At 47.4% G+C, this 26,267-nt stretch overlaps 2 protein-coding genes across 4 annotated transcripts in view; one reads left to right on the forward strand and one right to left on the reverse strand.

The window, feature by feature from the left end:
* CSTF2 (cleavage stimulation factor subunit 2) lies at positions 1–21,903 on the reverse strand. 3 transcript variants are annotated; one of them, XM_087877473.1, is made up of 15 exons: positions 21,643–21,788; positions 19,629–19,707; positions 18,957–19,126; positions 18,689–18,825; positions 17,832–17,951; positions 17,536–17,715; positions 16,701–16,824; positions 15,333–15,377; positions 10,517–10,576; positions 8,752–8,893; positions 7,340–7,494; positions 6,214–6,839; positions 3,246–3,374; positions 1,215–1,351; positions 1–171 (listed from the first exon to the last, which is right to left on the reverse strand). In XM_087877473.1, the coding sequence occupies exons 1-14, from the start codon at positions 21,698–21,700 to the stop codon at positions 1,229–1,231; spliced, it is 2,148 nt and encodes a 715-aa protein (XP_087733599.1). In that variant the 5' UTR covers positions 21,701–21,788; the 3' UTR covers positions 1–171; positions 1,215–1,228. The 3 variants fall into 3 exon arrangements, with proteins under 3 accessions (XP_087733599.1, XP_087733600.1, XP_087733602.1); XM_087877474.1 differs by lacking the exon at positions 10,517–10,576 and having other exon boundaries at positions 21,643–21,903; XM_087877476.1 differs by lacking the exons at positions 7,340–7,494; positions 8,752–8,893; positions 10,517–10,576.
* TYW2 (tRNA wybutosine-synthesizing protein 2) overlaps positions 21,773–26,267 on the forward strand; it is an 11,085-nt gene continuing 6,590 nt past the window's right edge. The window contains exons 1-3 of the mRNA XM_034416668.3: positions 21,773–22,009; positions 23,110–23,278; positions 24,935–25,133. Of these exons, the coding sequence (XP_034272559.2) occupies positions 21,936–22,009; positions 23,110–23,278; positions 24,935–25,133 (442 nt within the window). The 5' untranslated portion in view covers positions 21,773–21,935. The remainder of the gene's footprint in view (positions 22,010–23,109; positions 23,279–24,934; positions 25,134–26,267) is intronic.

Here is a 26,267-nt window from a genome sequence, read left to right on the forward strand (position 1 = left end):
TTCAACTATGGAACATAGTTTTATTTGAGAGACAAGAGTGGAAACAATGGGGGGGGGAACAAGAAACTCCCTTCTCCTTTCTGATTTGGATCAGACGAGGGAAGGATCTGTGAGCTGCCTTCAGTGTCACTTCCATCCAGGGCTGAATTTCATTCAAAGGATTTCTTAAGCCTGTAAGAATAAAAAGGACAGTGTTAAAAAAAAAGGGGGGGGGTAATACCCCCGTTTTCTCCCCTGCAGAAAATAAAAAAGGACATTTCAACCTGAAAGCAAAAAGATGGGAATAACAAAAGCAATGAAAATTAAATCTGCAATGAGATAGAATGATATTAGGTATGCGTGTGTACTAATATTATAAGAGACTATTATTTCACTTACCTTCACTTACTATTAAAATATTACTTATTTACTATTAAAATATGATTATAATAGATTAAAATTGTTCTGACCTAGGCTTCCTTAAAAAGCATGACGCAGAGTCTTGTTCCCGGCAAAATCCCTTTTATTTATGCGACTGTGAATTTCTTTCATTCACAGTCAGCAAGGCTTGCCAAACAGTCTTTCAGAGGAATATTTATCAACACAGACCTTATCTTGCTTGGAAAGCTGCCAGATAACTAGTGTCCAAATGCAGGGCAAGGCAAAACTTGGCACAGAGTCTCTTATAGTCATGAACAGAACTTTCCACTCTTGAAATGACCAACCAACCGAATTGTTTCCTGCAAAAGCCCACTCCCCGTTCGCTCCTCTTTTGTTTCCTATGGGAGGGGCCAATCACCTCCAAGGTGTGGTTTTACTCCCAAGTCGACCCTGCTTTCTTAGTTGTTCTTGTCTTCTGGCAGCTCTGCGCATGCGCACACTGGGAACAGGCTCGAGTTGTTCCTCTGCCTCGCTGCTGTTTAGCTCCCTCTCTGCCTCTGATGCAGAGCCCTCATCTGAGCTTTCCCCAGCCCGCAGGACTGGCCCATGTTCCTCCCCAACCTCCTCACTGTCCGACTCTGCTGCCAGTTCTGCTGCCGCCGGCGGGCCACAACAAAAATGTGGGTATAGAAGTTAAAAACCAAATCAGGGCTAGAACAGGAAGGATTTTTTTCAAGCTTGAAGAGGGCTTGCAAAGGGAATTCGCCTGAGCGCCAAAGATTTCGTGCCATTTTACAGAAAAACGGTGCTATTTCCCTGCTGCTCCTCCTCCCCTGCTTAAATCCCATCGTTACCCAAGGAATGTGGATCATGGGGCACCAGTCGATTTCTGTATCTGCTCCTTCAAAATGAGAATGCTCTGCCTCTGTTCGGGAGGCAGCATGGCGATCTGGTCGGCTGTCAGCTGGAGAACTTGCATAATGAGGGCTGCCTGTGGAGAAGTGGAAAAGAGGGGAAAAAATGACAAACCAGACAGGGGAAGCCTTGATGGATTCTGCTTTTCTGGTGTAGACTTATGATCTTCATTTGGAATTGGTGGGGGATATTCTTTCATAAAGAGCCATGGTGGCGCAGTGGTTAGAATGCAGTACTACAGGGCTAACTCACTGCTCACTGCCAGGAGTTCAATTCTGAGCGGCTCAAGGTTGACTCGGCCTTCCATCCTTCCGAAATGGGTAAAATGAGGACCCAGATAGTTGTGGGCAATAGGCTGACTCTCTATAAACCGCTTAAAGAGGGCTGTAAAGCACAGTGAAATGGTATATAAGTCTAAGTGCTATTGCTATCATCTATCTATCTATCTATCTATCTATCTATCTATCTATCTATCTATCTATCATCTATCTATCTATCTATCTATCTACCTACCTACCTACCTACCTACCTCCACCAGAGCCATGGTGGTACAGTGGTTAGAATGCAGCATTGCAGACTAATTCGGTTCGATCCTGACCGGCTCAAGGATCCTGACCAGCTCAAGCTTTCCATCTTTCCGAGGTCAGTAAAATGAGGACCCAGATAGTTGGGGGCATTATGCTGACTCTGTAAAACTGCTTAGAGAAGGCTGTAAAAGTACTGTAAAGCGGTATATAAGTCTGTTGCTAAATCTGCCGTTTCCCCGAAAATAAGACATCCCCTGATAATAAACCCAATTGGGCTTTTGAGCGCATGCGCTAAAATAAGCCTCCCCCCCCGAAAATAAGCCCGCCCTGAAAATATTTAAACGCAGAGCTGGAAATCAGGTAAGACAGCAAGAGGAGTTCCATCTTGCTCCATGCACCCCAAAATAATAAGACCACCCCAAAAATAAGGCCAAGCGCTTATTTCGGGGTTCAAAAAAATATAAGACAGGGTCTTATTTTCGGGGAAACATGGTAGCTGACTACCTCCCTCTGCTGCAGGCCAAGGCCTTATAGAAGAAAATACCAACAGGCCCCATTAATACTTGATGAATCATTAATGGACAGTGTAAAAAAGGAAAATAAATCATAACTCGGCTTAATTGGCATTTCTAAAGCACATTAAGAACCAGATTTGAAACGGGCATCAAATGTCTCTTAAGTGAGAGTTAGAGGAGAGGAGAAAGGATTCTGCACAAATTCAAAGCCTTTCTTTGCTCTTGTCCTGGGCGTGGCTAACAGCCTCAGAAACAAGCACTAAACACCACTGAAAAGAAGCAATAAAAATAATGGTGCAGAAAGCATCGTCCAACCTCAGGGGAGCAGAACAGGGTATATTTCTGGTCTAAAACCCTGTTTTAAAATGTCCAGGCAAAAGTCTTTAAAAGGTTAGAACTAACACTTTGATTGTACTTTCCTCCGTTGGCTCACTTCGGAAGGATTGACAGCTGCCAGGGGGAAAAACACACCGTTGTCAACCTTGAAGCTGACTTGACCGAAGGCATCTTGAAAGCATCAGTGTTGCCACACTGGAGCTGAGGGATTAAGGGATTTGAGACTGCTGGGTTTTTGTAGCCAAAACAAAATACTTTCTCTTGGGAACCAAGGACGTTCTCGCACCGGGTGGGAGGAAGGCAGAGTGACGTCACCAGGCAACCAGACAGAGACGTGATTGGGCCATGTGATTGTTTTGAGAAAGTGACAAACTTTCACTTTTAATTAGGTGAAAACTGTGGGAACCTTTAGAGTTGGTTTTCACCAGATTTGTGCCAATATGATATATCCAATCTTTGAGGAATCTTATCTGCTCCGGAGTTCTGCTTGCTATGGGTGTATTACTTGGAATCCTGACATTAAACTAACTCTGAAGGTTCACTTGATTAAACATAAACTTGATTAGAAAGAAATCAAGGTCGGGCTTTTTACCTTTTCATGATCCTGGGGTGTGACTTGGTTTTGCCCAGGGCTGAAGCCTCCAGGTTGGGCTGCAGGCTGTACCGCTCCACCTGCCATGGCTCCAGCCTGCTGCATTGTCGTCCCTGGCATATTAGGAACCTGAGAAGACAGAAGGTATTTCAGATTTACTGCCCTGCCGAGCCAAAGTGGAATTGACAGTCTGAGAAAAGAGTAATTATCTCTGAACGAGAAACAAGGGTGGGGGCCGCGCGGGGGGGGGGGGGAAGGAGATAATGGAGGTGCGCTGCAAATCCATCAGACAAGAGGATAATGTGAAGACCTGACCTCTTGCCTCAGCAAATTTTAATTTCGCACCGCAGATTTCAAAAAACCCAAAGCTTTGGCCGTCGTCCTTTCTGCCGACGGATGGGTTTTTCTAGTCCACGTCTTGGTGGGTGGGTGGGTGTGGAATGATTCTTTTAATGACAACAAAAAGCTTCGATTATCAGGTTAAAAAGAGTCGTGGAGCCAGCTGCGTTATTTCTACGAACAGCTCTTGATAAAGGCATGGTCAATTTCAACGCATGGATATGAAACGATCACTCTAAGGCAGCTGCATTTTGACTTGGACAACGCCCGGGGTTTTTAGTTAAAAGAAGCAGCCAGAGTTTTTTATTTTATTTTTTACAGTGCTGGACTTTTCAGAATAGAGGTGTGTGCGCAAACAGATCCAGCCCCATTTCTTCTGCCTAGAGCTAAAATTTAGCAGCAAACCGCATTGTTGGCAAGCCGCCTGCATCTTTTAAAAGATTTAAAAACTCATTCCGGCCATCGAGCAGCCACTTAAAAGCACACCAGGTGCTGTTTGCTCAACGTGTTTCACAATCTAACCCAGCTATAATTGCGGGGAGGGGGAGGGGTGGAGTGGGGGAGGATCTGGCAGCACGCGAAATGACCGTTTTGGAAAGAGCCACTCGATCTTCTCTGGAAGTGGCTGGCATCTTGGGAGACCTGGCATCAGGGGAGGACAGACAAGGTCTCCTATCACCAACAGCCTCTTATTGTTGGTTCCCGGCATGCAGCACGACAGATGGGATTCAGTCAAAATCAAGGGAGGTATTAATGAGGACCCGGATTGTGGGGGCAATAAATTGACTTTGTATAAAAATAGAACACCGCTTAGGGGGAGCCGAAAGCCCTACTAAGCAGGTATATACAAAAAGTATGAAGGCTATTGCTTAACGCATTGTAAGCCACCCTGAGTCTCCGGAGAAGGGCGGCATATAAATCGAACCAATAAATAAATAAATAAATAATACCACTCTGTAAAGCCTTAGTAAGGCCACACCTAGAATCCTGCATCCAGTTTTGGTCACCACACTATAAAAAAGATGTTGAAGAGTGCAGAGAAGAGCAACCAAGATGATTAGGGGACTGGAGGCTAAAATGTACGATGAACGGTTGCAGGAACTGGCCATGGCTAGTCTAGTGAAGAGAAGAGAAGGATCCGGGGAGACATGATAGCAGTCTTCCAAAACTGCCGCAAAAAAAAAGGTCGTATAATCGGGTTGGTCGTATTTTACAACTGTTATGACGCATGACTGTAATGAGCAGGTTCCATTATGGCCATAGGTCAAGGATTATCTGTATAGGTCAGGGGTACGCAACCTTAAACACTCAAAGAGCCCAGAAACACTCAAATTTGGGCCCATTTCCCACAGAAAAAAAAAAAACACCGGGAGCCACAAAACCTGGGTGGGTGTGGCCAACTCAACGTCACTCACTCCCATCCAGTCACATGACCCCCCCAGCCACACCTACCCAGGTTTTGTGGCTCCCGGTGTTTTTTTTTCTGCGGGAAACGGGTATCTCTCCCTCTGTCTGTCTCTGTCTGCTCTCTCTTTCTCTCACTGTCTCTCTCTCTCTCTCTCTCTCTGTCTTTTTCTCTCTCTCTCCGTGCTCTCCTGCCCAGCTTCACATGTCGAGCGACTGGGAGGGGAGGCTGAGGGACAGGGCCAGCCAATGGTGGGATCACCTGACAGGGAGCCACAGCCGATGGACGAAAGAGCCACATGCGGATCCAGAGCTGACGGGTTGCCGACACCCAGTATAGGTGGTCTGCAGCCTGCAGCCAACTGGTGCACGGAAGGTTCGTTCTGCGTTGCCAGAACCAGTGCAGACCCAGTCCGGTCCACCCACCCCATCCCACCCCTTTATTACAGCCAATGTCCTGATGGACAGTTAAGTCCTGTACAGGAAGACAGACTTCCCTTTTCAGATTTTCCAGATGACCAATTATCTTCATTGGCAAACTCGCTGGAGTTGGTGTTTTGGGTCATGAGGTAGCTGACTGGGTGACAGCCGTTTAATGAAAACAAACCCAGGGCTATTGGAGGGAAACCTCTTGGCCTGCTATTGGCTGAATTATAGCTGGTGTTCGGTCACCCCCTGCAGGCTGAATTCATCCTAGGGCAATGATGGCTAACCCTTTTGCTGTCGCGTGCTAAAAGCGGGGGGAGTGCGCGGGCGGGGGGGGTTTACACGCGCACGTGCCCACACCCATAATTCAATGCACCCCTCCCCCGCGCCTGCGCGCACGACCCTCCCCCGTGCTCTTACCCCTAACCCTAACCGTAACCCCCACTTTTGGCACACGATGGTCCGTAGGCCTGTTTTTCGCTCTCCCCAGGCTCCAAAGCCTTTCTGGGAGCCTGGGGAGGGCAAAAACAGCCTTCCGCACCCCCTCCGAGGCTAGAAATGACCCAACGATATGGCTCTGTGTGCCACCTGTCGCACGCGTGCCATAGATTCACCATCACGGTACTGGGGGGGGGTCTCCCTGTCCAATTGTTGCAGGCAATTTCCCACCAGCTCCAATGCAGTTGGCATGCGACCGTCCTGTCTGCTTTAAAAGATTGTAATCGGGGGTGGGGGGGTGCAGGGGGGGAGACATCGTCCAAGTATCAAGTGTTTTGTCTCGGGTGCAGTCTTCACCTACCTGTCGAGGGCCTTGTGGGCCAGCTGATCCCATATTCAGAGGCCCCGGACCTTGAATTGCACTGGTCATTGGGCCCCTGGGGTTCGGACCAGGTCCCCTGGTCTCCATTCCTGGGCCTCTGGGCTCCATTCCTGGGCCTCTGGGCTCCATTCCTCTAGGGGGCTCCATACCCCTTGGCTCCATGCCTCTAGGGGGCTCCATGCCCCTAGGAGGCTCCATGCCCCTGGGGGGCTCCATGCCCCTGGGGGGTTCCATGCCCCTGGGAGGCTCCATGCCCCTGGGGGGCTCCATGCCCCTGGGGGGTTCCATGCCCCTGGGGGGCTCCATGCCCCTGGGGGGTTCCATGCCCCTGGGAGGTTCCATCCCCCTGGGGGGCTCCATTCCACGAGGTTCTATGCCTCTTGCATCCATGACTCTGGACTCCATTCCTCTGGGCTCCATGCCCCTCGCATCCATGACTCTGGACTCCATTCCTCTGGGCTCCATGCCCCTCGCATCCATCACTCTGGGCTCCATGCCTCTAGGCTCCATGCCTCTGGGCTCCATGCCCCGGCCATCCATCACTCTGGGCTCCATGCCCCGGCCATCCATCACTCTGGGCTCCATGCCCCTTGGGTCTCGTCCACCTACATAAAAGGAAGGAAGGTACGTCTTACACAGGTTCTACCGTACGGGCAAAGAGGCAAAAGTAGGAGCTACCCACCAAGGTCGGCAAAGGACCCACTCCAGCACAGACGCAAAAATGCTTGCGGGCTGTTGCAATTTGAAATACGGGGGGATCGAACTATAAAACCAGGTTTGAATTTTGTTCTGAAAAATCCTTTTGGTTTCGGCTTACTACGGTACAGCCGAGTTGTAGGAGAACCGCTTATATATATATATATATTCTTGCATCTGCTAGAACAGCGTGATGGGAATCTATGGACCAGATGTTGCCGAGCAACAACTCCTAGCATCTGTCACTACTGACTACGCAGCTCAGAATGACTATTCTGTAACGCCTGTCAGGCCACAGGCTTCGCAAAGTATTCCTACATCATCTTGAGCTCATCCTTCTTCTGACGTCCTACGGGAACGGTTCCATCTATGTCAAAAGCCTTCCTGTCGTCGCCTGCCTCCCTTTTACCTCGGCCATCCATCAAGGGCCCTCGTGGTTCTCCCATCAGGGGACGTGGCTCTCCCATTGGTCCGCCTCTCATTTCATGGGGAGGCAGCCCACGGCTGTCGTGTGCGGGCATGTGGTGCATTGGTGGTCCCTGGTGGGGTGGCCCGAGGTAACCTCTGCAGAAAAGGCGAGGAGGGAAGAAAGGAGACATCAGATGCCAGGTTAAAAGCCCCAGAGAAGATTCCCCACCTCGTAAATAAAAAAGGGGCTCAGTTACGATGGGCGATCCAAGCCTGATTCTGGAGCTTGGGCAATGAACCGAGTTAAGGACACAATCTGGGTTCAGGGCAAGCACAAATCAGGTGAGGGCCAGCTTGGAAGTCTGGTCGGGAAGCCTAAAGAAGAGATTGCCGTCTTGCAAGAACTTTGCATAAGGACAAGACCACAGGAGGGAGGGAAAGAATTGGAATTAAGCTCCCACTTGAGCTCTACAGGCAAAGAGGAGAGGGGGAAGGGGGGAATGGAAACAGACAGATTAAGAGATTAACAGAGTTGGAAGGAACCTTATAGGTCATCTAGTCCAACCCCCTGCTCAAGCAGGAGACCCTACACCAGTGAGGGCTAACCTTTTTGCCATCGTGTGCCAGGAGAAGGGGGGGTCGTGTGCCCACGTGCCCACACCCATAATTCTATGTGCTCTGCTCCCGGCACACAATGGCCCAGTAGGCCTGTTTTTATCTCTCACCTGGCTCCAGAGCCTCTCTATGATTCTGGGGAGGGCAAAAACAGCCTTCCCCCACCCGCCCGGAGGCCAGAAATGGCCCATTTCCCAACTTCAGGTTGGACAGAAAGTGAGTTTTTTTGCTGTCCCCAGCCTCCAGAGACTCCTAGAGAGGCTGTTCCTTTGGTTGATGGTTCTCAATGTCAGAAAATGTCTCCTCATTTCCAGGTTGAATCTCTCCTTGGTCAGTTTCCATCCATTATTCCTTGTCTGGCCTTCGGGTGCCTTGGAAAATAGCTTGCCCCCCTTTCTCCTCTGTGGCAGCCCCTCAAATATTGGAATATTGCTACCATGTCTCCCCTGGTCCTTCTCTTCACTAGACTAGCCATGCCCAGTTCCTGCAACCGTTCATCATATGTTTTAGCCTCCAGTCCCCTAATCCTCCTGGTTGCTCTTCTCTGCACTCTTTCTAGAGTCTCAACACCTTTTTTATAGTGTGGTGACCAAAACGGGATGCAGGATTCTAGGTGTGGTCTTACTAAGGCTTTATAGAGTGGTATTAGTACCTCCTTTGATCTTGATTGAATCCCTCTGTTAAAGCAACGGCTTTGTTTGCAACCTCTAATTCTCCCATTGCTAAAACCAGCCTGCTTTCTGGTCCCTTAGAAGAAGACCCCCCCCTAAATAGGCATCTCTGTTCCCACCTGCCTACCTGGGCTCCACGTCTCCTGTGACCGAGAGCAACGTGCCTCCCCGTGGGTCATTGGGGGCATCTCCCAGAAGGCCTCGGGGTGGTGGCCCACTAGCTGGCATTGGCCCCCGGTGCATAGGGGCTCGTGGGTCCGGCATAGGTACTGTCAAGGAGGCAAAGAGAGGGCTTTGAAGGTCAGAAAGAGAAAACTGCTTATAATCCTACGGTTCAGCAAGTTTGGAACTGAGGTGCTTCTCCCATCACATACCCACTTTACGTAAAAGGAAGCCTACACTGGGGTGAAGGGCCTGCAGAGCTTATGAACTGCCTCCATACAGACTACAGTGCTCGTTTCCCTAATCACACATATTCTCCCTTAAAAGGTAAAGGTTCCCCTCGCACATATGTGCTAGTCGTTCCCACCTCTAGGGGGCGCTGCTCATCTCCGTTTCAAAGCCAAAGAGCCAGCGCTGTCCGAAGACGTCTCCGTGGTCATGTGGCCGGCATGACTCAATGCCGAAGGCGCACGGAGCGCTGTTACCTTCCCACCAAAGGTGGTCCCTATTTTTCGACTTGCATTTTTTCCAGGCTTTCAAACTGCTAGGCGGGCAGAAGCTGGGACAAGTAACGGGAGCTCATCCCGTTACGTGGCACTAGGGATTCGAACCGCTGAACTGCCGACCTTTTGATCGACAAGCTCAGCGTCTTAGCCACTGAGCCACCGCATCCCTCTATATTCTCCCTTACCAAGGATAAATAGACTCGAGAAAAGACAAGCTTCCCACACGCATAGAAGATCCAGCTTGTTTTGACATAGTCGCATCTGTTCTGAACAGCACAAGTATAAAGATTTTAATTAGCTCCCCCTGGCACCTATTATAATGTATTCGTGTGCACACTTAAAATGGATTGAGCGTCTGCTCCTATGCATTTTAAATGGCACCTACACCTGTATATGCTTCTTTGATCCTTAAAAAGAATCCATTCGTCCAACAAGTTGTTCAAGTACATAGGGGTTTGGTACTCCAGCATCATATTATTTTCTATAATACACCTGAGGTGCTGGGGAACTATAATCGACAAAAAGGAGCCCAAAGTTACCCCAAGGTGCTTCTTAAAACTTGACAATTTTAAGACATGCGGACTTTTAACTCATACAGTGTAGGGAATTCTGGGAGTTGAAGTCCACATATCTTAAAAAGTTGCCAAGGTTGAGAAACAATAATCTAATTGTTAAACAGGGATGGGGACACCAATTTAAAGGAGAGAGAAGGAGAAAGCGCGGTTGAGTAAGAAAAAAAGATGCACGAATTGTGTTAAGAATACTTAGGAGGGGTTTCAAACGTTTTTGGCAGCCCAATGATACGTCAGCGCAAAATATTCATCAGACGCAATCCCACTTTTGGCTAGCACTAGGTGGAGACTTTCTCCTGCCCCATAGTTAGAGTTACAGATGTCATTGGGAACAGGCTCCAGCTGTTCGTCTGCCTCACTGATTCCTCTGACTCCATAACTGGCATACGGCCCTGGCCCCCTCTCTGCCTCCCACGCAGAACCCTCATCAGAGCCTTCCCCAGACTCCAGGACTGGCCCATGTTCCTCCCCAACCTCCTCACTGTCGCCAGCTCCACTGGCTGCTGGCGGGCCACGACAACCTAAAAGCCATACCTGCCACTTCATTGTGGCTCTACCTAACAGAAGATACACATTTTTGTGCGCACGAGTCTCGCCCGTATCTTTGCAGGGTGCCACAAGCAAGGGTGAGGCCAATGGCAACTGCTGGTACCTTGAACACGTTCAATAGAGGCAGGCCTGGCAGGTCCCACAGGAGAGAGCTGCAGGTTCCCTGGCCGGGTAGCAGGAAGAGAGGGAGAAAGAGCCGTCACATCAATAGGAGAGGCACCCCGCCACATGCATGCAGACGCCCGGCTAGAACATGTCTTCTGGTTATCTCTCCGGAGAGAAGCGAGCCTTTGAAAGCAGCCCCTGACACGGGGGTCTCCAAACTTGGCAGCTTTAAGACACGTGGACTTCAACTCCCAGAATTCCTCGGCCAGCTACACGCTTGGAGACTCCTGCGTTAGACCACTGTGTAAGAGGCTGCCTTCAAAGGCTCCAGAGTGCTATGCCGGCTGGGGAATTCTGGGACTTGGAAGTCCACAAGTCTTAAAGTTGCCAAGTTTGGAGAGCCCTAGTCTAATAGGAAAGGTAGAGGTAGTGTCTAAGGGAAGCAGGGTTGCGTGGAGGGATGGGAAAAGCTGCTCGATGAAAAAAAAATGCTAGGCAGGTTCTAATTGATTTCTTTCTTGTATGAAAGAGGAACTTTAGGGCTTGCTGGTACTTTTGAGACCAATAGGAATGATCTGTTCCATCTCTGGCACAATTAAAAATGATGGTCTGCCACCAAGGAGCCTTGGTGGCGCAGCGGACTAAACTGCTGCTAAAGTAGCACTTAGCTGCCAGCTGCCTGCTATTACTGCGAGTTCAATTCTCACCAGGCTCAAGATTGACTCAGCCTTCCATCTTTTCGAGGTAGGTAAAATGAGGACCCGGATTGTGGGGGCAATAAACTGACTTTGTATAAAAAAAGAACACCGCTTGGGGGCGGGGGACGAAAGCCCTACTAAGCAGGTATATTCAAAAAGTATGAAGGCTATTGCTTAACACATTGTAAGCCGCCCTGAGTCTCTGGAGAAGGGCGGCATATAAAGCGAACTAATTAATTAATAAATAAATAAATAAATAAATAAATAAATAAATAAATAATAAAGCCCTTAAGGGTCTAGAACAGTGATGGCTAACCTTTTTGCTGTCGCGTGCCAAAAGTGGGGGGAGCGCGAGGGGTTTGTGCGTGTATGTGCCCACACCCATAATTCAATGTGCCCTGCCCCCCCTGCACATGCACGTGTGACCCCCCCCCCGCTGCCCCTGCTTTTGGCACGCAATGGCATGGTGGGCCCAGTAGGCCCGTTTTTCACCCTCCCCAGGCACCAGAGGCTTTCTAGGGGTGAAAACAGCTCCCCACCCCCCCCAGAGGCCCTCTGGAGGTCAGAAACAGCCCATTTTCCCATTTCCAGTGGGCCCAGAAGGCCCGTTTTTCACCCTTCCCAGCCTCCAGAAGCTTTCTAGAAGCCTGGGGAGGGCAAAAACTGCCTCCCCGCGCCCCCAGAGGCTGGAAACAGCCCATTTCTTGACTTCCGGTGGGCCCGGAAGGGCCAAAAATCAGGTGGCCGGCGCATGCATGCGTGTTGGAGCTGAGCTAGGGCAACGCTCGCGTGCCCACAGATACGGCTCCGCGTGCCACCTGTGGCATACGTGCCATAGGTTCGCCATCACGGGTCTAGAAACTGGGATCTCAACAATGGATCTCTACTCACATGCAAACCTGTCAAGAGATTCAGGTTTAGATGCCTCCCAGTTTTTAAGAGGCAAGAAATTAACATCTTTCACACGGCATCGGGTGCCTATGTCCCTGATGACTTCTAATCTCTGGAGAATTATTTTATTGCTGGCTTCAAATGCCATTTTGCAATGGAAGAACCAGTTCAAGGCACTTATTGTCTTATTGTCCAGGGTTTTAATGATTTGTAAGCTGATCCGGAGTGACATAGGTGGAAGATTCAACGTTGCTTGGCATGGCTGATAAAAACCTTCACCCATCCTAGCAAGTCATTGGTTTGCCCAGGTTTTTTGCTCTTTAAGCATTGAGCCACAAGCAAGGGATCATGAACCATAAAGGCTACTGTATTTTTCGGACTATAAGACGCACCTAGCTTTTGGGGAGGAAAACAAGAAAAAAAAATCTGCCTCTGCCTCTGCCTCCCAGGAATTTGCCTCCTTGCAGCAAACAGCAAACAGTCTGGTCAGCTTCAGCACAGCCTAATTTAGCACAAGCAGCTGATTGGCAGTTGGATCGGCCTCCCGGAATACCGCCTATCAGCTGTTCCAGGCTGCGGGGATTGCCACCGTCCATCGCCGCTGCCACCTATCGCCGCCTCCGCACGCCCCATTTTTGGCCTCCACATGTCCCGTTTTTGGCCCATTCGAGGTGGTAGGGATCACCACCACCGCCTATCCCCATAGCCTGGAACGTGCCGAAAATGGGGCATGTGGAGGCCAAAATAGGCGGAGGCGGCAATGGCGATCCCCACAACCTGGAACAGCTGATAGGTGATATGCTCGGGGGCTGATCCAACCGCCAATCAGCTGCTCGTGCTAAATCAGGCTGTGCTGAACCTGATCAGGCTGTTTGCTGCAAGGAGGGAAATATCTAGAAGACAGAGGCCGAAGGGTGGGGGCCAGTGGGTGTGCGGGGCTTCGGCATCATTCGGTCTATAAGACGCACAGACATTTCCACCCACTTTTTTTGGGGGGGGGGGGGAAAGTGCGTCTTATACACCGAAAAATACGGTAATTCCATTTAGAGCCCACTAACCCAATGCTAAACAAACCAGGTTACTACATCATGCAATGCATAAACCCAACCAATGATTGGGGGAAGTGGGGGGGGTGAGACCCAAATTTAGGGCAGAATTTATTTTTATTGATTGATTTGATGATTTTTTTTTTTTTATGGCTGCCTGTCTCACCAAGGTGGCAAACTAGTAAGGAAAGCCCAAATCACGTCATGGCAAATTTCATGGCCGGGCTAAAGGTGGGGGGAATGTGAACTCATCTGTCTCCATTTCTAGAAGAGCAAAGTACTTTCAAATGTTAAGTACTTTGCCGTTCTAATTTTAGGGAAACCTCAGAAATGTGTCTCAAAACATCATACAGTATTTGGGGGAGGGGGGGGCAGAAGGAGATGCCAGAAACAGCAGAAAGACCCACTCAGCATGGCTAAAAACCGTTTGCGTGGTTTCTTAAGAGGAAGCGTCACTTCCCGCAGGTATTACTTCCGACCAAAGAAACCAGTGGTGAAACATAAAATTTGTTACTACCAGTTCTGTGGGCGTGGCTTGGTGGGAGGGGAGTAATGTGACTGGGTGGGCGTGGCCAACTTTTTTTTTAAACTTTCAAAAGCATTTTTAAAAAATGCTTTTAAAAGGCTCCGACGAATCCAGCTGAGTTGCCTGATTGTCAGAGGCTTTTTTTTTTTCCTTTTAAAAGCATTTTTTCTCCAACCTCTTCGGCCGAAGGGGTTGTAGAAAAAAATGCTTTTAAAAGGCTCTGACAATCCCAGCTGAGCCGCGCGATCATCAGAGGCTTTTTTTTTTAACTTTTAAAAGCATTTTTTTGGCCAAAGGTATTTTAGAAAAAATGCTTTTAAAAGTAAAAAAAAAAAAAAAAAGCCTCTGATGATCGCGCGGCTCAGCTGGACATGGAGGGTGGCAGGGATTTTTGCTACCAGTTCTCCGAACCACCTGCCGCCATCGCTACCGGATCGGGCGATCCGGTCCGAACCGGGAGCATTTCACCCCTGAAAAAAAAACCCCCAAAAACAGAGGTGAGGACAGCTTCTCTTTTCCACCCAGTCATTTAAGGTAATCCAGATGAATTCAAGAGAATAGTGCAATTTGTCCCAGGGATAGGACTGGAAAGAAAATGAAGGAGATAAAAATATATTGAAAAACAACACCTTTCTGATAGATATTTACATCACGGTCAGTTGATAAAGTTCCTGGGACATTTGGCAGCCCTGGAAGTGATCAGAGCTTGGGGCTAAAATGGGATTTTTGCCAATGGGGGCAGCTCTTAAGGACTTTGGGAAAAAGGTAGTGGGGGGGGGAAGGGGGCAGAAGTTAACGTAACATTTGAGTGCAACAACTGGAATAACATGCAGGGACGTTCCCAGTCATACACCTCTTTGGCTTCCGTCACCAGAACAAAGCAAAGCCCCATTTTCCTTGTTGCAAAGAAAATGTTCATTCTAGAAAACAAAAAAAGAAGCATCTCAAAGAGTGGGCGAGCGGCGCCCTCTGCTGGCGAAATGAAAGAAAGCAGGTGCAACTTGGTTCAAGCACGACCCCGAAAGGGGTTGGTTCCCTTTGGAAGAGTTTCAACCAAAAGGTGGCGTTTCCCTGGTTTCCGCATGCAAAGTACCTGATGGCGTATTACTGGGCAAAACATCCCTCTCACTGTCCACTAAGCGCAAAGAGAAACGAAGGGGACAGAGTTACAGGAAACCTGGGAGAGCTAGACGATTGCCGCGCGAGTGAAGTCGGGAAAGGGAAACGCTGCGGGGGGTGGCAATTGTTTTGACAGCCGGGAGACGCATGGTACATTTCTAAGAGGGTACGTGTGTGTGTATGTGTTTGTGTGTAGGTGCAAAGTGGGTGGAGCTGCATCATGCAAATGGGTGGGGCCAGGGGATTCTGGTTTTCCCACGGTGGGTTTGTTTCATAAAAAAAAAAAAAAAGCTACGCTGTCTATTTATAGGGCTTTACGCTGCCTGTTTTAACGCTCTTCCAACTTCACAATAGCCTGAAATCGTGATCCGCTAACATGGAAGCAGAGGGAGCTTCAGGGCTGCGTTAAAAAGGATTATGGGGATGCAAATTTATTGCACCCTCTTTGTGTAGGGAAACCCCCGCTATAGAGACCAAATCGGTCACTGTCCAAGCTGATAACAAGCTCCGAGCAAGACTGAAAGGTGCATTTACCTTGTCCGCGTTCCATGATCATCGGGCCGCTCCCTGGCATGCTACCTGCGGGAGAACATTCACAGAAACAATCAGGTAGATCAGGGGTCGGCAACCCGTGGCTCTGGAGCCGCATGTGGCTCTTTCATCCCTCTGCTGCAGCTCCCTGTCGCCAGTCAGCTCCACAATTGATAGGGCTTTCAGTTAGGATAGGTAGAGGAAAAAGGATGCCGCGCTAGGAGGAGACTCTATGGTCTGTGTGTGTGTGGTGGGCAGGGATGGGGGATCGGACTTCCAGTTGGCTCCAGAATTGAACGGGGGGCTTCCAGTTAGAGCCTTTGTGGCCCTAACCGGAGTGTTTAAGGTTGCCGATCCCTGAGATAGATGAATCAGTGAAAACAGAAGTGCTTGGGAGGCAAATTGGCCAAGTTAACCTTCCAAATCAGAATTCCCAGAGCATTTTTCAAGTTGAAGGAGGTGATGTATCATGTCACTTAGGTATTTTGAAAAGGAACTGTTCAAAGCAGCCCAAACAGATCTATATACAGGTCTGATTTTCCTATCATTGTGAGAGAAAATGTTTTTCAAAATTAGGATGACTCTGGCTAACCGTGATTGAAGAAATCAAGGCTGAGCAAGACCTAATGTTTAACTGTTGACATTCACTTTGCTTTGCTTTGCCTCAAGGCAAGGGACTTCAATCCATGGCTGTTGTTTGGGAAATTTGTATTTATTTGCAATTTGGGAGTGAAAAAAAAAAATTAACCAGGCAGTTTTCACCGAAACATCATTTGCGGAATGATATATAAAAAAATTAACTGCCATCTAACCTATAAATCCACTGCTTTGCATATACATTATCCATCTTCTTGTCTAAATTATCTGGTTTAAACTATGAAAGTTTACCTAAGGGAACCCCCAGGAAAATTCAGTGGACTTGCTCCCTAATAGGATTGCAGCTTGAAATATTTAATGGGGCAATTCAATGCAAATTTAAGCATGACTTGAGTAGGAATTCAAGAGCTTGCTCCCGAGTGTGTAGGATTAAACTAAGTTTGGCCAAGTTTCTCTTGCTTATTTCATGAGCCGTCGTGGCGCAGTGGTTAAAGGGCAGTGCTGCAGGCTACTGCTGCTGCCTGCCAGCTGCCTGTAACTTAGCAGTTCAAATCTCACCAGGCTCAAAATTGACTCAGACTTCTATCCTTCCAAGGTCGGTAAAATGAGGGCCCAGATTGTTGGGAGCAATGTGCTGACTCTGTAAACTGCTTAGAGAGGGCTGTAAAGCACCGTAAAGCAGTATATAAATCTAAGTGCTATTGCTATCATGTGTGTTTCTCTTCCCCGAGCTGCGAAATAGGCTGGGAAAGATGAACCTGTTGATTCACTCACCTCCTGGAGCCATGGGTCCAGGACCAGGTCCGGGCACTGAAGCTGGCATCTGGCCTGGGGCAGGTACTCCTCCTTGCATGGGGGGCTGCATTAGGGGAGCAGCTCCATTGACATGCATCCCGCCCTGCTCAGACAAAGAAAAAGCACAATGAAGACTTCACAGAGTTCTACAGAGCTGGCTAACTTGAAACTGGATGCACCAGATGCGAGACTGGCCGTGCGCTGCACCCGTCAAAAATTTAACGAAACCCCTGGTTAGGGAAATGATGCCAGCTTTGGAACACGCTAGCTTTCAGGATTTATGAGATATTTTTGTGTAGAGTAACCTACCCAATCCTTTCTGTCTAATAGGATATAGAAGAGGGGTGTCACCTCAAGGTCTGTGGGGTGCTTAAATCTGGCCCGTGGGGCCGGCCTGGAAATATCAAAAGGACCAGCCCGTTTTCGGACTCCATGGCCTCCTGCAGCACTCTGCTGGCCAAAAACGAGCCTCGTTGGGCCTCCTCATGGCCCGTTTTTGGTGGGCAGAGTACTGCAGGAGGCATCCGTCCCGTCCCACCACCACCCCGTCTCTCCCTGCCGAGAACTACAATCCTCATCCAACCCTAGAAGAAATCCATATGCGTGCCAGAACCCCGAAGGTGACGGGTGATGGCTGGCATGCCCAGAGAGATGACTCTGCGTGCCACTTCCACCATATGTGCCATAGGTTCACCATCACTGCCCTATACCATTGCAGACAAATGGTTGTCCAATCTCTTCTTAAAAACTTCCGGTGTTGGAGGCACCCACAACTTCTGAAGGAAACGATTCAACTCGGACAAGAGCTGCTTACCATTGGTTGTGGCTGAGAAGAAGGGATGTTCGGCTGGTTCATCTGAGCATTTGGCCCAGGACCTGGCCCAGGTCCTGGCCCGGGACCAGCTCCTGGTCCGGGACCAGGACCCTGCCCTGGCCCTGGCTGTGCATTTCCAGGAATCAGAGATGGGACGCTGGTTTGGCGATGAAGAATTTTCTGGATGACAGAAGAGAGAAAAATAAAATACGCATTTAACAAGGTAAATGGCATCTATGTTCAAGGCACATGGCTCTGCCTCTTATCCCAAGGCCGCAAAAAGGTTGCGAACGTACCAGCGCAATTTCTGGGTCCACAATACGCATCACCACTTGGGCCTGCAGCAAGGCGTAGGCCAGTTGAGGGTTTTGCAAGAGCATACTCCGCGCCTCCTGAGGACTGTTCTGGACACACAACTGGAAAAAACAGAAAAGACGGGTGTCAGCATTCCAAGGAATGCACCCATTGAAAGCAGAACTCCGAGGCAGGTGAGATTCCTCAGAACTCAATTCATTGGGTGCATCATAGTGACACAACTGGTGAAAACCGACTCTGAACGTTGCCGCGGTTTTCACCTAATTAAAAAGTGAAAGTCCCCCACCCCCACCTTTTCCCCAAGTCTCATCAGTCACATTGTCCAATCGAGGTGCTGGCCGGTTGCTTGGTTATTCTACTCCTCCTCCCTGTTGGAATGTCCTTGGTTCCCACAGGAAAACTTTCTGTTTCGACTACAAAACCCCAGTTATCTATTTTTCCCTCCTTCCTGTCCCTTCTTCTGCCTTGTGGCAACCCTGGAGCCTCAAAGATGGCCTTAGCCAGCTTCGCTTCAGGGTTGACAAGGAGAATCTAGAACTGTGATGGCGAACCTATGGCACGTGTGCCAGAGATGGCATGCAGAGCCCTCTCTGCTGGCACGCGTGCCGTCGCCCCAGGTCAGATCTCTGTGGTATTTCTTTTATGAGCTTCTGTTTCCCTGCAAACAACGAAACAGAAGCTCACGAAAGAAAAAGATCTCACCTCTTGCCGCACTGCCAGTGTTGGGATGCCCGGCCTGCCACCGGCTAACCGGCCTTCGGGCCTCTGTATGTCTGTGCATGCACACAAGCATGTCTGTGCATGCAACTAACAAAACAATCAAGCAAGGGCCACCAACCTTCATTTGCTTCATCAGTTCAAACATCTGTTCAGGAGGCAGGCTGGCCACCGCTCTGCTGATGGACTCAGGAGCATCTTCAGGGTTGACGGGGTCTCCGTAGGGTGATTCTATGATGGGAGCACCAGTGCCCAGGCCTAGCAGAGAAAGAGAAGAAAACCTCAGGGCCAGAGATCGTAGATCACACGTGCTGTAAACAAGCACAGAATCAACAGCCAGTATGTCACACCCTCCCCTCTCCAATCTTTTGATGGGCCTTCAGACTCACTCTTGAGTTCCTCCTTGTTCTTCTCACTGGCTGCATTGTCCACTCGCAAGGCTCTTCCACTAAATTCTCGCCCGTTGAGATTCCGCATGGCACTGAGTGCGGTTTCTTGGTCTTGATACTCACAGAAGCCATAGCCTTTCGGTTTGCCTGTTTCTCGGTCATATACCAATCTGGTTGGCAGAGCAGAGAAAGCCAAGATAGTTATGCTAAAGGCGACAACTGGGTGGAATGTTTCAGAGAAAGAGGGAGAGGGGGGAGGGGGAAAGAGACGGGGGGGGGAAGAGAAAGAGAGAGAGGGAGAGAAGGGGAAAGAGAGGGAGAAGGAGGGAGGGGGGAGGCAGAGAGGGAAAGAGAGAGAGGGGGAGGGGGAGAGAGAGAGAGGAGGGAAGGGAAGGGCAAAGGGAGGGAGGGGGAGAGGGGTGCTGGTAATGAGAACATTAGAATTAAAACTAATTGATGACCCCATCCCACAAAGGAAACTATTTTATATATGTTGGACTGCATGTCTAAGACAGAGTAGGATCTCTCCAGATGTTGCAGTAAAGCAGGGGTCAGCAACCTGAGGCTCTGGAGCCGCATGTGGCTCTTTCACCCTTCTGCTGCCCCCTTTCTCTACAGTTTTTAAGTCCTCCAAAATGAACCGTGTTTCAGGGAATTCCGAAAGCTTCTCACCGGAAACTGACCACAGGTCCAACCTCTGAGAAGATGTCTTTTAGCTGTTCCTCTGTGGCTTCATAAGGGATGTTGCCCACTACAGGAGAAAGACAGGAGCAGGTTATCAGTATCTTTGGGCATATCTGCAATTAGGCAGGCACTTTTTCAGGTAGATATTAAGGCAGTCTTTCCAACCTGATGCTTTTTACCGGTATGATTCCTATAAAGTCAGCAATCTTATCGCATTAGTCATTTGTTGCAGTTAATGCTATTCATTCATTCATTGTGATTCATTAGCCACCAATTCCAGTGGTACAAAACTAATAAAACCACAAAATACGGACTAAAAAAAAGTCAAACTTAAGCCCAGACTTAAAATAATCTTACAGTCAAACAAAAATCAAACCAAAGATCTGATCAAAGAATAATACATTGATCCCAGGCCCGATACCAAACACCAGTTTGATATACCAGTTAAAAGTGACATCTATCACTGTTGCTAAATTATGCTGTTGCATTATAAAACCTACGTAGGAGTGGAAAAAATATTGAAGACAAGAACTTCTCTAAAGAGACTTTGAGGATTCAATTTACATAAGTTTAAGATACTTTACAGCAGAAAGAGTGAAATGCCAATATCATAATACTGCCCAGCCCTATACAGCAGCAATGAAAAAGCAAACAGATTTGAAGTGTTGAAAACCTATGTGCGCCAATGATAAGCAACAGGCAGAAGACCATAACATATACACGTATATCTATCTATAAATCTAATCTATACATATGTATATGTGTGAAAAAATGTGTGTGTGTGTGTGTATGTATATGTTTGTGTGTGTATGGCTATATAGATGAATGGATGGATGATAGATAGATGATTGATAGAGATAGATAGATAGATAGATAGATAGATAGATAGATAGAGATGGATGATAGAGATAGATGGATGGATGGATGGATAGGATGGATGATAGATGGATGGATGATAGATGATTGATATATATAGAGATATGGATGGATGGATGATAGAGAGAGTGAGATGGATGGATGGATGGATGATAGATGATAGAGAGATGGATGGATGGATGGATGATTGATAGAGATAGATATAGATAGATAGATAGATATAGATGGATGGATGGATGATAGATGATTGATATATATAGAGATATGGATGGATGGATGATAGAGAGAGTGAGATGGATGGATGGATGGATGGATGGATGATAGATGATAGAGAGATGGATGGATGGATAGATGATTGATAGAGATAGATATAGATAGATAGATAGATAGATAGATAGATAGATATAGATGGATGGATGGATGGATGATAGATGATTGATATATATACAGGGATGGATGGATGGATGATAGAGAGAGAGAGATGGATGGATGGATGATAAGATAGATGATTGATAGAGAGAGAGAGATGGATGGATAGATGGATGATAGATGATTGATATAGATAGATAGATGGATGGATGGATGATAGATGATTGATAAGAGAGATGGATGGATGGATGATAGATAATTGATAGAGATAGAAGTATAGAGTATAGATATATATGTAAATATGATAACATATGTATGTTATGATCTTCTGCCTATTGCTTATCATTGGTGATATACACACACATACACCCACGCCCACACCCAAAAGCTGGTTTAAAAATATACACGCAAGAGGACAATTTTAAGAAGCGACGTGAAAGCTGCAAGCATTTCCAGAAAGGCTGTGCAACACGTTTCAAGCGCTGATGCCTGGGAGCGATGGGCACTGGAGTTTAAGCCTCATCACCCCCCTCCCCTCCTCCCCCACCCCCACAAAATTAGCCAGAGAGTCCTAAGACCCACAGAGGGGACTACATTCCCCCCCCCTCATATATCCCTCAACCAGATAGCCCGGCTGGAGGGGGGGGCGGGCGATGATGGGGCTTGTAGTCCCCCTTTGGTCAGCCACGGGCGGGCCAAGGCGGCGTCGAGAGGCTCCCTGAGGCGACAGGGAGGCTGACGGGTCGCAGCACCTCACCGAACACGGAGCGCAGAGACCGATCCACCGCGGGGTCCCGCACTGACAAACCCGCCATCTTCCTCGCCTACCGCCCACCGCGGCTTTCAAGCCAGCCGCCGACTTCCGGTCCGACTTCCGGTCCGCCGCCAAAATACGCCACCTCTAGCTTCGTTTCTTTCTTCTTCTTCTTCTTCTTTTTTTTTAAAGGGGTCCAACCCTTTTCTCCTTCCCTCCCGGAAAGCCCTGGCGCTGAAACTTGAGTTCCGTTTCCGCGCTGATTCCGTTGCTCTTCCGTGAACGATTGACCGAAGATGGAAGCCGGGGCTTCGTCCTCTGGCGGCACCGCGGCTCTCGTTACCGAGGCTCAGTTTACTCAGCTTTTCAGGTGTGGAGGGCAGGTTCCTAGGAATACAGCGCGCTGGGATGCAAGGTTTTTTTTTTATACAGGAAGGTCTTATTTCCCTAAAATCGCTTCATTTCAGTCTGTCCCCCCATCTATCTTTTATCTCTCTCCTTCCCTTCTTATCTTTTCTCTATCATTTCTCTATTTCTCTCTTCTCTCTCATTATCTATCTATCTATCTATCTATCTATCTATCTGTATATATTCTATCATCTCTATCATTTATCTATCCTTCTATCTATGTCTATCTATATCTACAGTATCTATATCTTTCTATCATTTTTCTATCTATCTATCTATCTATCTATCTATCTATCTATCTATCTATCTATCTATCTATTGTCATCTCTATCTACGTACTTACCTACCTACCTATCATTTCTCTCTTTCTCTCTCTCCTGTCTGTCTGTCTGTCTGTCTGTCTGTCTATCTATCTATCTATCTATCTATCTATCTATCTATCTATCTCATCTACCTACCTACCATCTCTTTATTATCTATCTCTCTTATCGTCTCTCTCTCCTATCAATATCTATCTATCTATCCATCTATCTATCTATCTATCTATCTATCTATCTATCGTCATCTCTCCCTACCTATCTATCTACCTACCAGTACCTACCTACCTATCATCTATCATCTTTCTATCACTCTCGTATCTTCTCTCTCTCTCCTATCTATCTATCTATCTATCTATCTATCTATCTATCTATCGTCATCTCTCTCTCTTGTCTCTCTCTTGTCTTATCTCACTCTCTCTTCTATCTCTATATATCCACGCACCCCACCCCGTCCGTCCATCCATCCATCCATTCATCCATCCAAACTTTCCTGTTTTGTGGCTATGCCATGAACAGTTTCCTTGTAAAGTCTTGATGATTTTTCAGGCTGGCCACTTGGTGAATGTTGATGAAGCCAGGTCCATTTTCTCTATGTTGTTGACTTCATGTGGTATCGCCCAGAGATTAAAACAAAAAAAACCAAAAACCAGTCTTTCTTGCATTCTGTTTTGGACCTTCTCTGTAGCAATACCGGTGGCAATAACGTTCTGTGGGGATCCTCACAAATGGTTTGATATTACAGAAAACGCTTGACGAGAGAAGGGATTCTGAACTCCCTTTATCGAGTGCAAAAACTTCCTGATGGGACCATAGCATTGCCTATACTTGGCCAAAGCTTCACAGCTCAGCACCTTCAACAGCTAAAGGAGAGCATACCACATGGAAAGGCCTGTGCTCTGACATGGATACATGTAAGTCAAGCTCTTGCGAAGAAGTCAGGTTTTTTGCCGAACTCTATATTTATCTCTGATAAATGTGGTGGCTCAGTGGCTAAGAAGCTGAGCTTGTCAATCGAAAGGTCGGCAGTTCAGCAGTTCGAATCTCTAGTGCTGCGTAACGGGGTGAGCTCCCATTACTTGTCCCAACTTCTGCCAACCTAGCAGTTCGAAAGCACGTAAAAAATGCAAGGAGAAAAATAGGGACGACCTTTGGTGGGAAGGTAACAGGGTTCTGTGCGCCTTTGGCATTTAGTCATGCCGGCCACATGACCATGGAGACGTCTTCAGACAGCGCTGGCTCTTTGGCTTTGAAACGGAGATGAGCACCGCCCCCTAGAGTCAGAAACGACTAGCACATATGTGCAAGGGGAATCTTTACCTTTACCTTTAGATTTATCTCTGGAGCTGGAAATAAATACAAGTAGTTCCAGAGTTAAAACAGTTCATTTAAGGACTGTTCAAAGGTAGAACAGCACTTTAAAAAGTGACTTATGACTGTTTTTCACACTTATGACTGTAGCAGCATTCCTCATGGCCATGTGATCAAAATTCAGATGCTGGGTGAGCTTTTTTTTTTTTTTAATTTGATTTATATGCCGCCCTTCTCCGGAGACTCAGGGCGGCTTACAGTGCGTTAAGCAATAGCCTTCATACTTTTGTATATTTATACAAAGTCAGCTTATTGCCCCCACAAACTGGGTCCTCATTTAACCTACCTTAGAAAGGATGGAAGGCTGAGTCAACCTTGAGCCTTGGAGAGATTCGAACCAGTAGTAAATTGCAGGCAGCTGTGTTAATAACAGGGTGCTTTAAACCACTGTAGTACCAAGGCTCTTTGGTGTAGCTGTGGGTTTGGATCGGAACTAATGCTGCCACTGTCTTAACTGTTCTGATATCAAAGAAGGGCTGGTTTTGTGTAAGGTAACGTTTTGGGAACCACTGGGGTTTTAATTAACACATTCAAAGTAGTCTGCCTTTTGAACCTTTCTGTCATAAGCATCCAAAAGGCTAAAACATACGATGAACGGTTGCAGGAACTGGGCCTGGCTAGTCTTGTGAAGAGAAGGACCAGTGGAGACAATGATAGCAGTCTTCCAGTATTTGAGGGGCTGCCCTAGAGAGGAGGGGGTCAACCTATTTTCCAAAGCACCTGAAGGCCAGACAAGGAATAATGGATGGAAACTGATCAAGGAGAGATTCAATCTAGAGATAAGGAGGAATTTTCTGACAGAACAATCAATGGAACAGCTTGCGTTCAGAAGTTGTGGGAGCTTCATTACTGGAAGCTTTCAAGAAGAGACTGGACAGCCATCTGTCAGAAATGGTATAGGTCTCCTCCTTGAGAAGGGGTTTGGATCAGATGATTTACAGGTCTCTTCGAACTCTGTCATTCGATCCCATCCCATCCCATCCCATCCCATCCCCATTCCCATTCCATTCTATTCTACTCCTAATATTCTATTCTATTCCATTCCATTCCATTCCATTGCACTCCACATACAGCTCAGATGTATAGCTAAGATAACCAAGCTCAGAGAGCACCTACGACCCCATTTAGAAAGGATTTGAAACAGAAGCAAGCTCTCTGTGTATCACCGAGGAAACTGACCATTTCTTTTTCTTTCTTAGAATCCTATTCCTTCGAAAGCAGTTATGGTACGTTCACCCATTCAGAAGCTGCACAGTGAGCTACAACACCTCATGTCAATCCATGGTGCTGCGTGGTCAGAAGAGCTAGAGAAAGATCTGCCACGGTCCTGGAAGAGGCATGGGGACCTTGTTCTTCTAAGCGAGGATTGCTTTAGGGCAAAGCAGTGGAGAGAATTTGGTAAAGAGTCATTTACTGAGTTGGGTGGCTATAGAAATCAGTCAATCACACAAACAAATAAATTGCAAATATACCGTATTTTTCAGAGTATAAGACGCAGCTTAGTTTTTGGGGATGAAAATAGGGGGGGGGGGAAATCTGCCTACCAGGTATTTATCTGGCTAGCGTCCTTAGTCTGGTCAGCTTCAGCACATTAGTTCGATGGTTTTGAGCCCACGTGCATGCTTTTTATCCCCTGGTTGGGGATAAAAAACAGCTTCTAAAGCACAGTTGATCGTGGGAGAGAGAAGCAATGAGAAAAGCAGGCGAAGCGAGGAAGATCGCTTCACTCACTAGCGCCTCGTTAGGGCTGAAAAAAAGCTTAGAAAAAGCTACATTCGGAGTATAAATCACACCCAAATTTTCAGCCTCTTTGGGGGAGGGGAAGTGGGTCTTATACTCTGAAAAATACGGTAATTTTACAGTGGGGGATTCCTGTTCATCAAAACCAAACTTTTATTCCTTATCTAAGATAGGTATCTTTGTAGAAAGAAACTGTGGGGAAGTGCAAGTTTAAAATAACTAGAAATGCAATTCTATTAATTCGGGTCTGAACAGAGGCAGGTTTTTTTTTCCTCTCCCATCATACATGTTAATTTCCTTTCCTTGTTAAGGTTAATATTTGTTAGTTACATAGCAGCGACTTGGTGCTCAGGGTTTCACGAAGATCTGGCATGCTGGATCTTTATTGCATGGGATTTACATAACAAAAGAAAGAGGAGGAAGAGATGAAAACATGGGGCAACCGGAGAAGAAGATGCAATAATTGCAATTATACATACTTGGGCTGAATTACAATTGTTGGGCTTCATAATTGCCCTAAGCCATGGTTTATTTAACCATAGTTTGTTGAATAAACCACTCTGGGCTAAAATTCCAACCACACATTAAACCAATATGCAACAAAGCACATTATAGCTGAATACGTATTCAGCAGAGACAGTACATAAGAACAAAGCAGATAATGTCCAGATGGGTGATAGAAGTCAATCTGCATTGATCTCCCAAAAGATAAACGGAGTTAGTACTTGAATGTGAGACCACAATGAAATATAAGAACTGCCATCTGAAGATTAGATTGCTCTTTACTCATCT

This window comes from Pantherophis guttatus, chromosome 12 (assembly GCF_059756535.1).
Source record: "Pantherophis guttatus breed Tessera chromosome 12, ASM5975653v1, whole genome shotgun sequence".
Classification (NCBI taxonomy): domain Eukaryota; kingdom Metazoa; phylum Chordata; class Lepidosauria; order Squamata; family Colubridae; genus Pantherophis; species Pantherophis guttatus.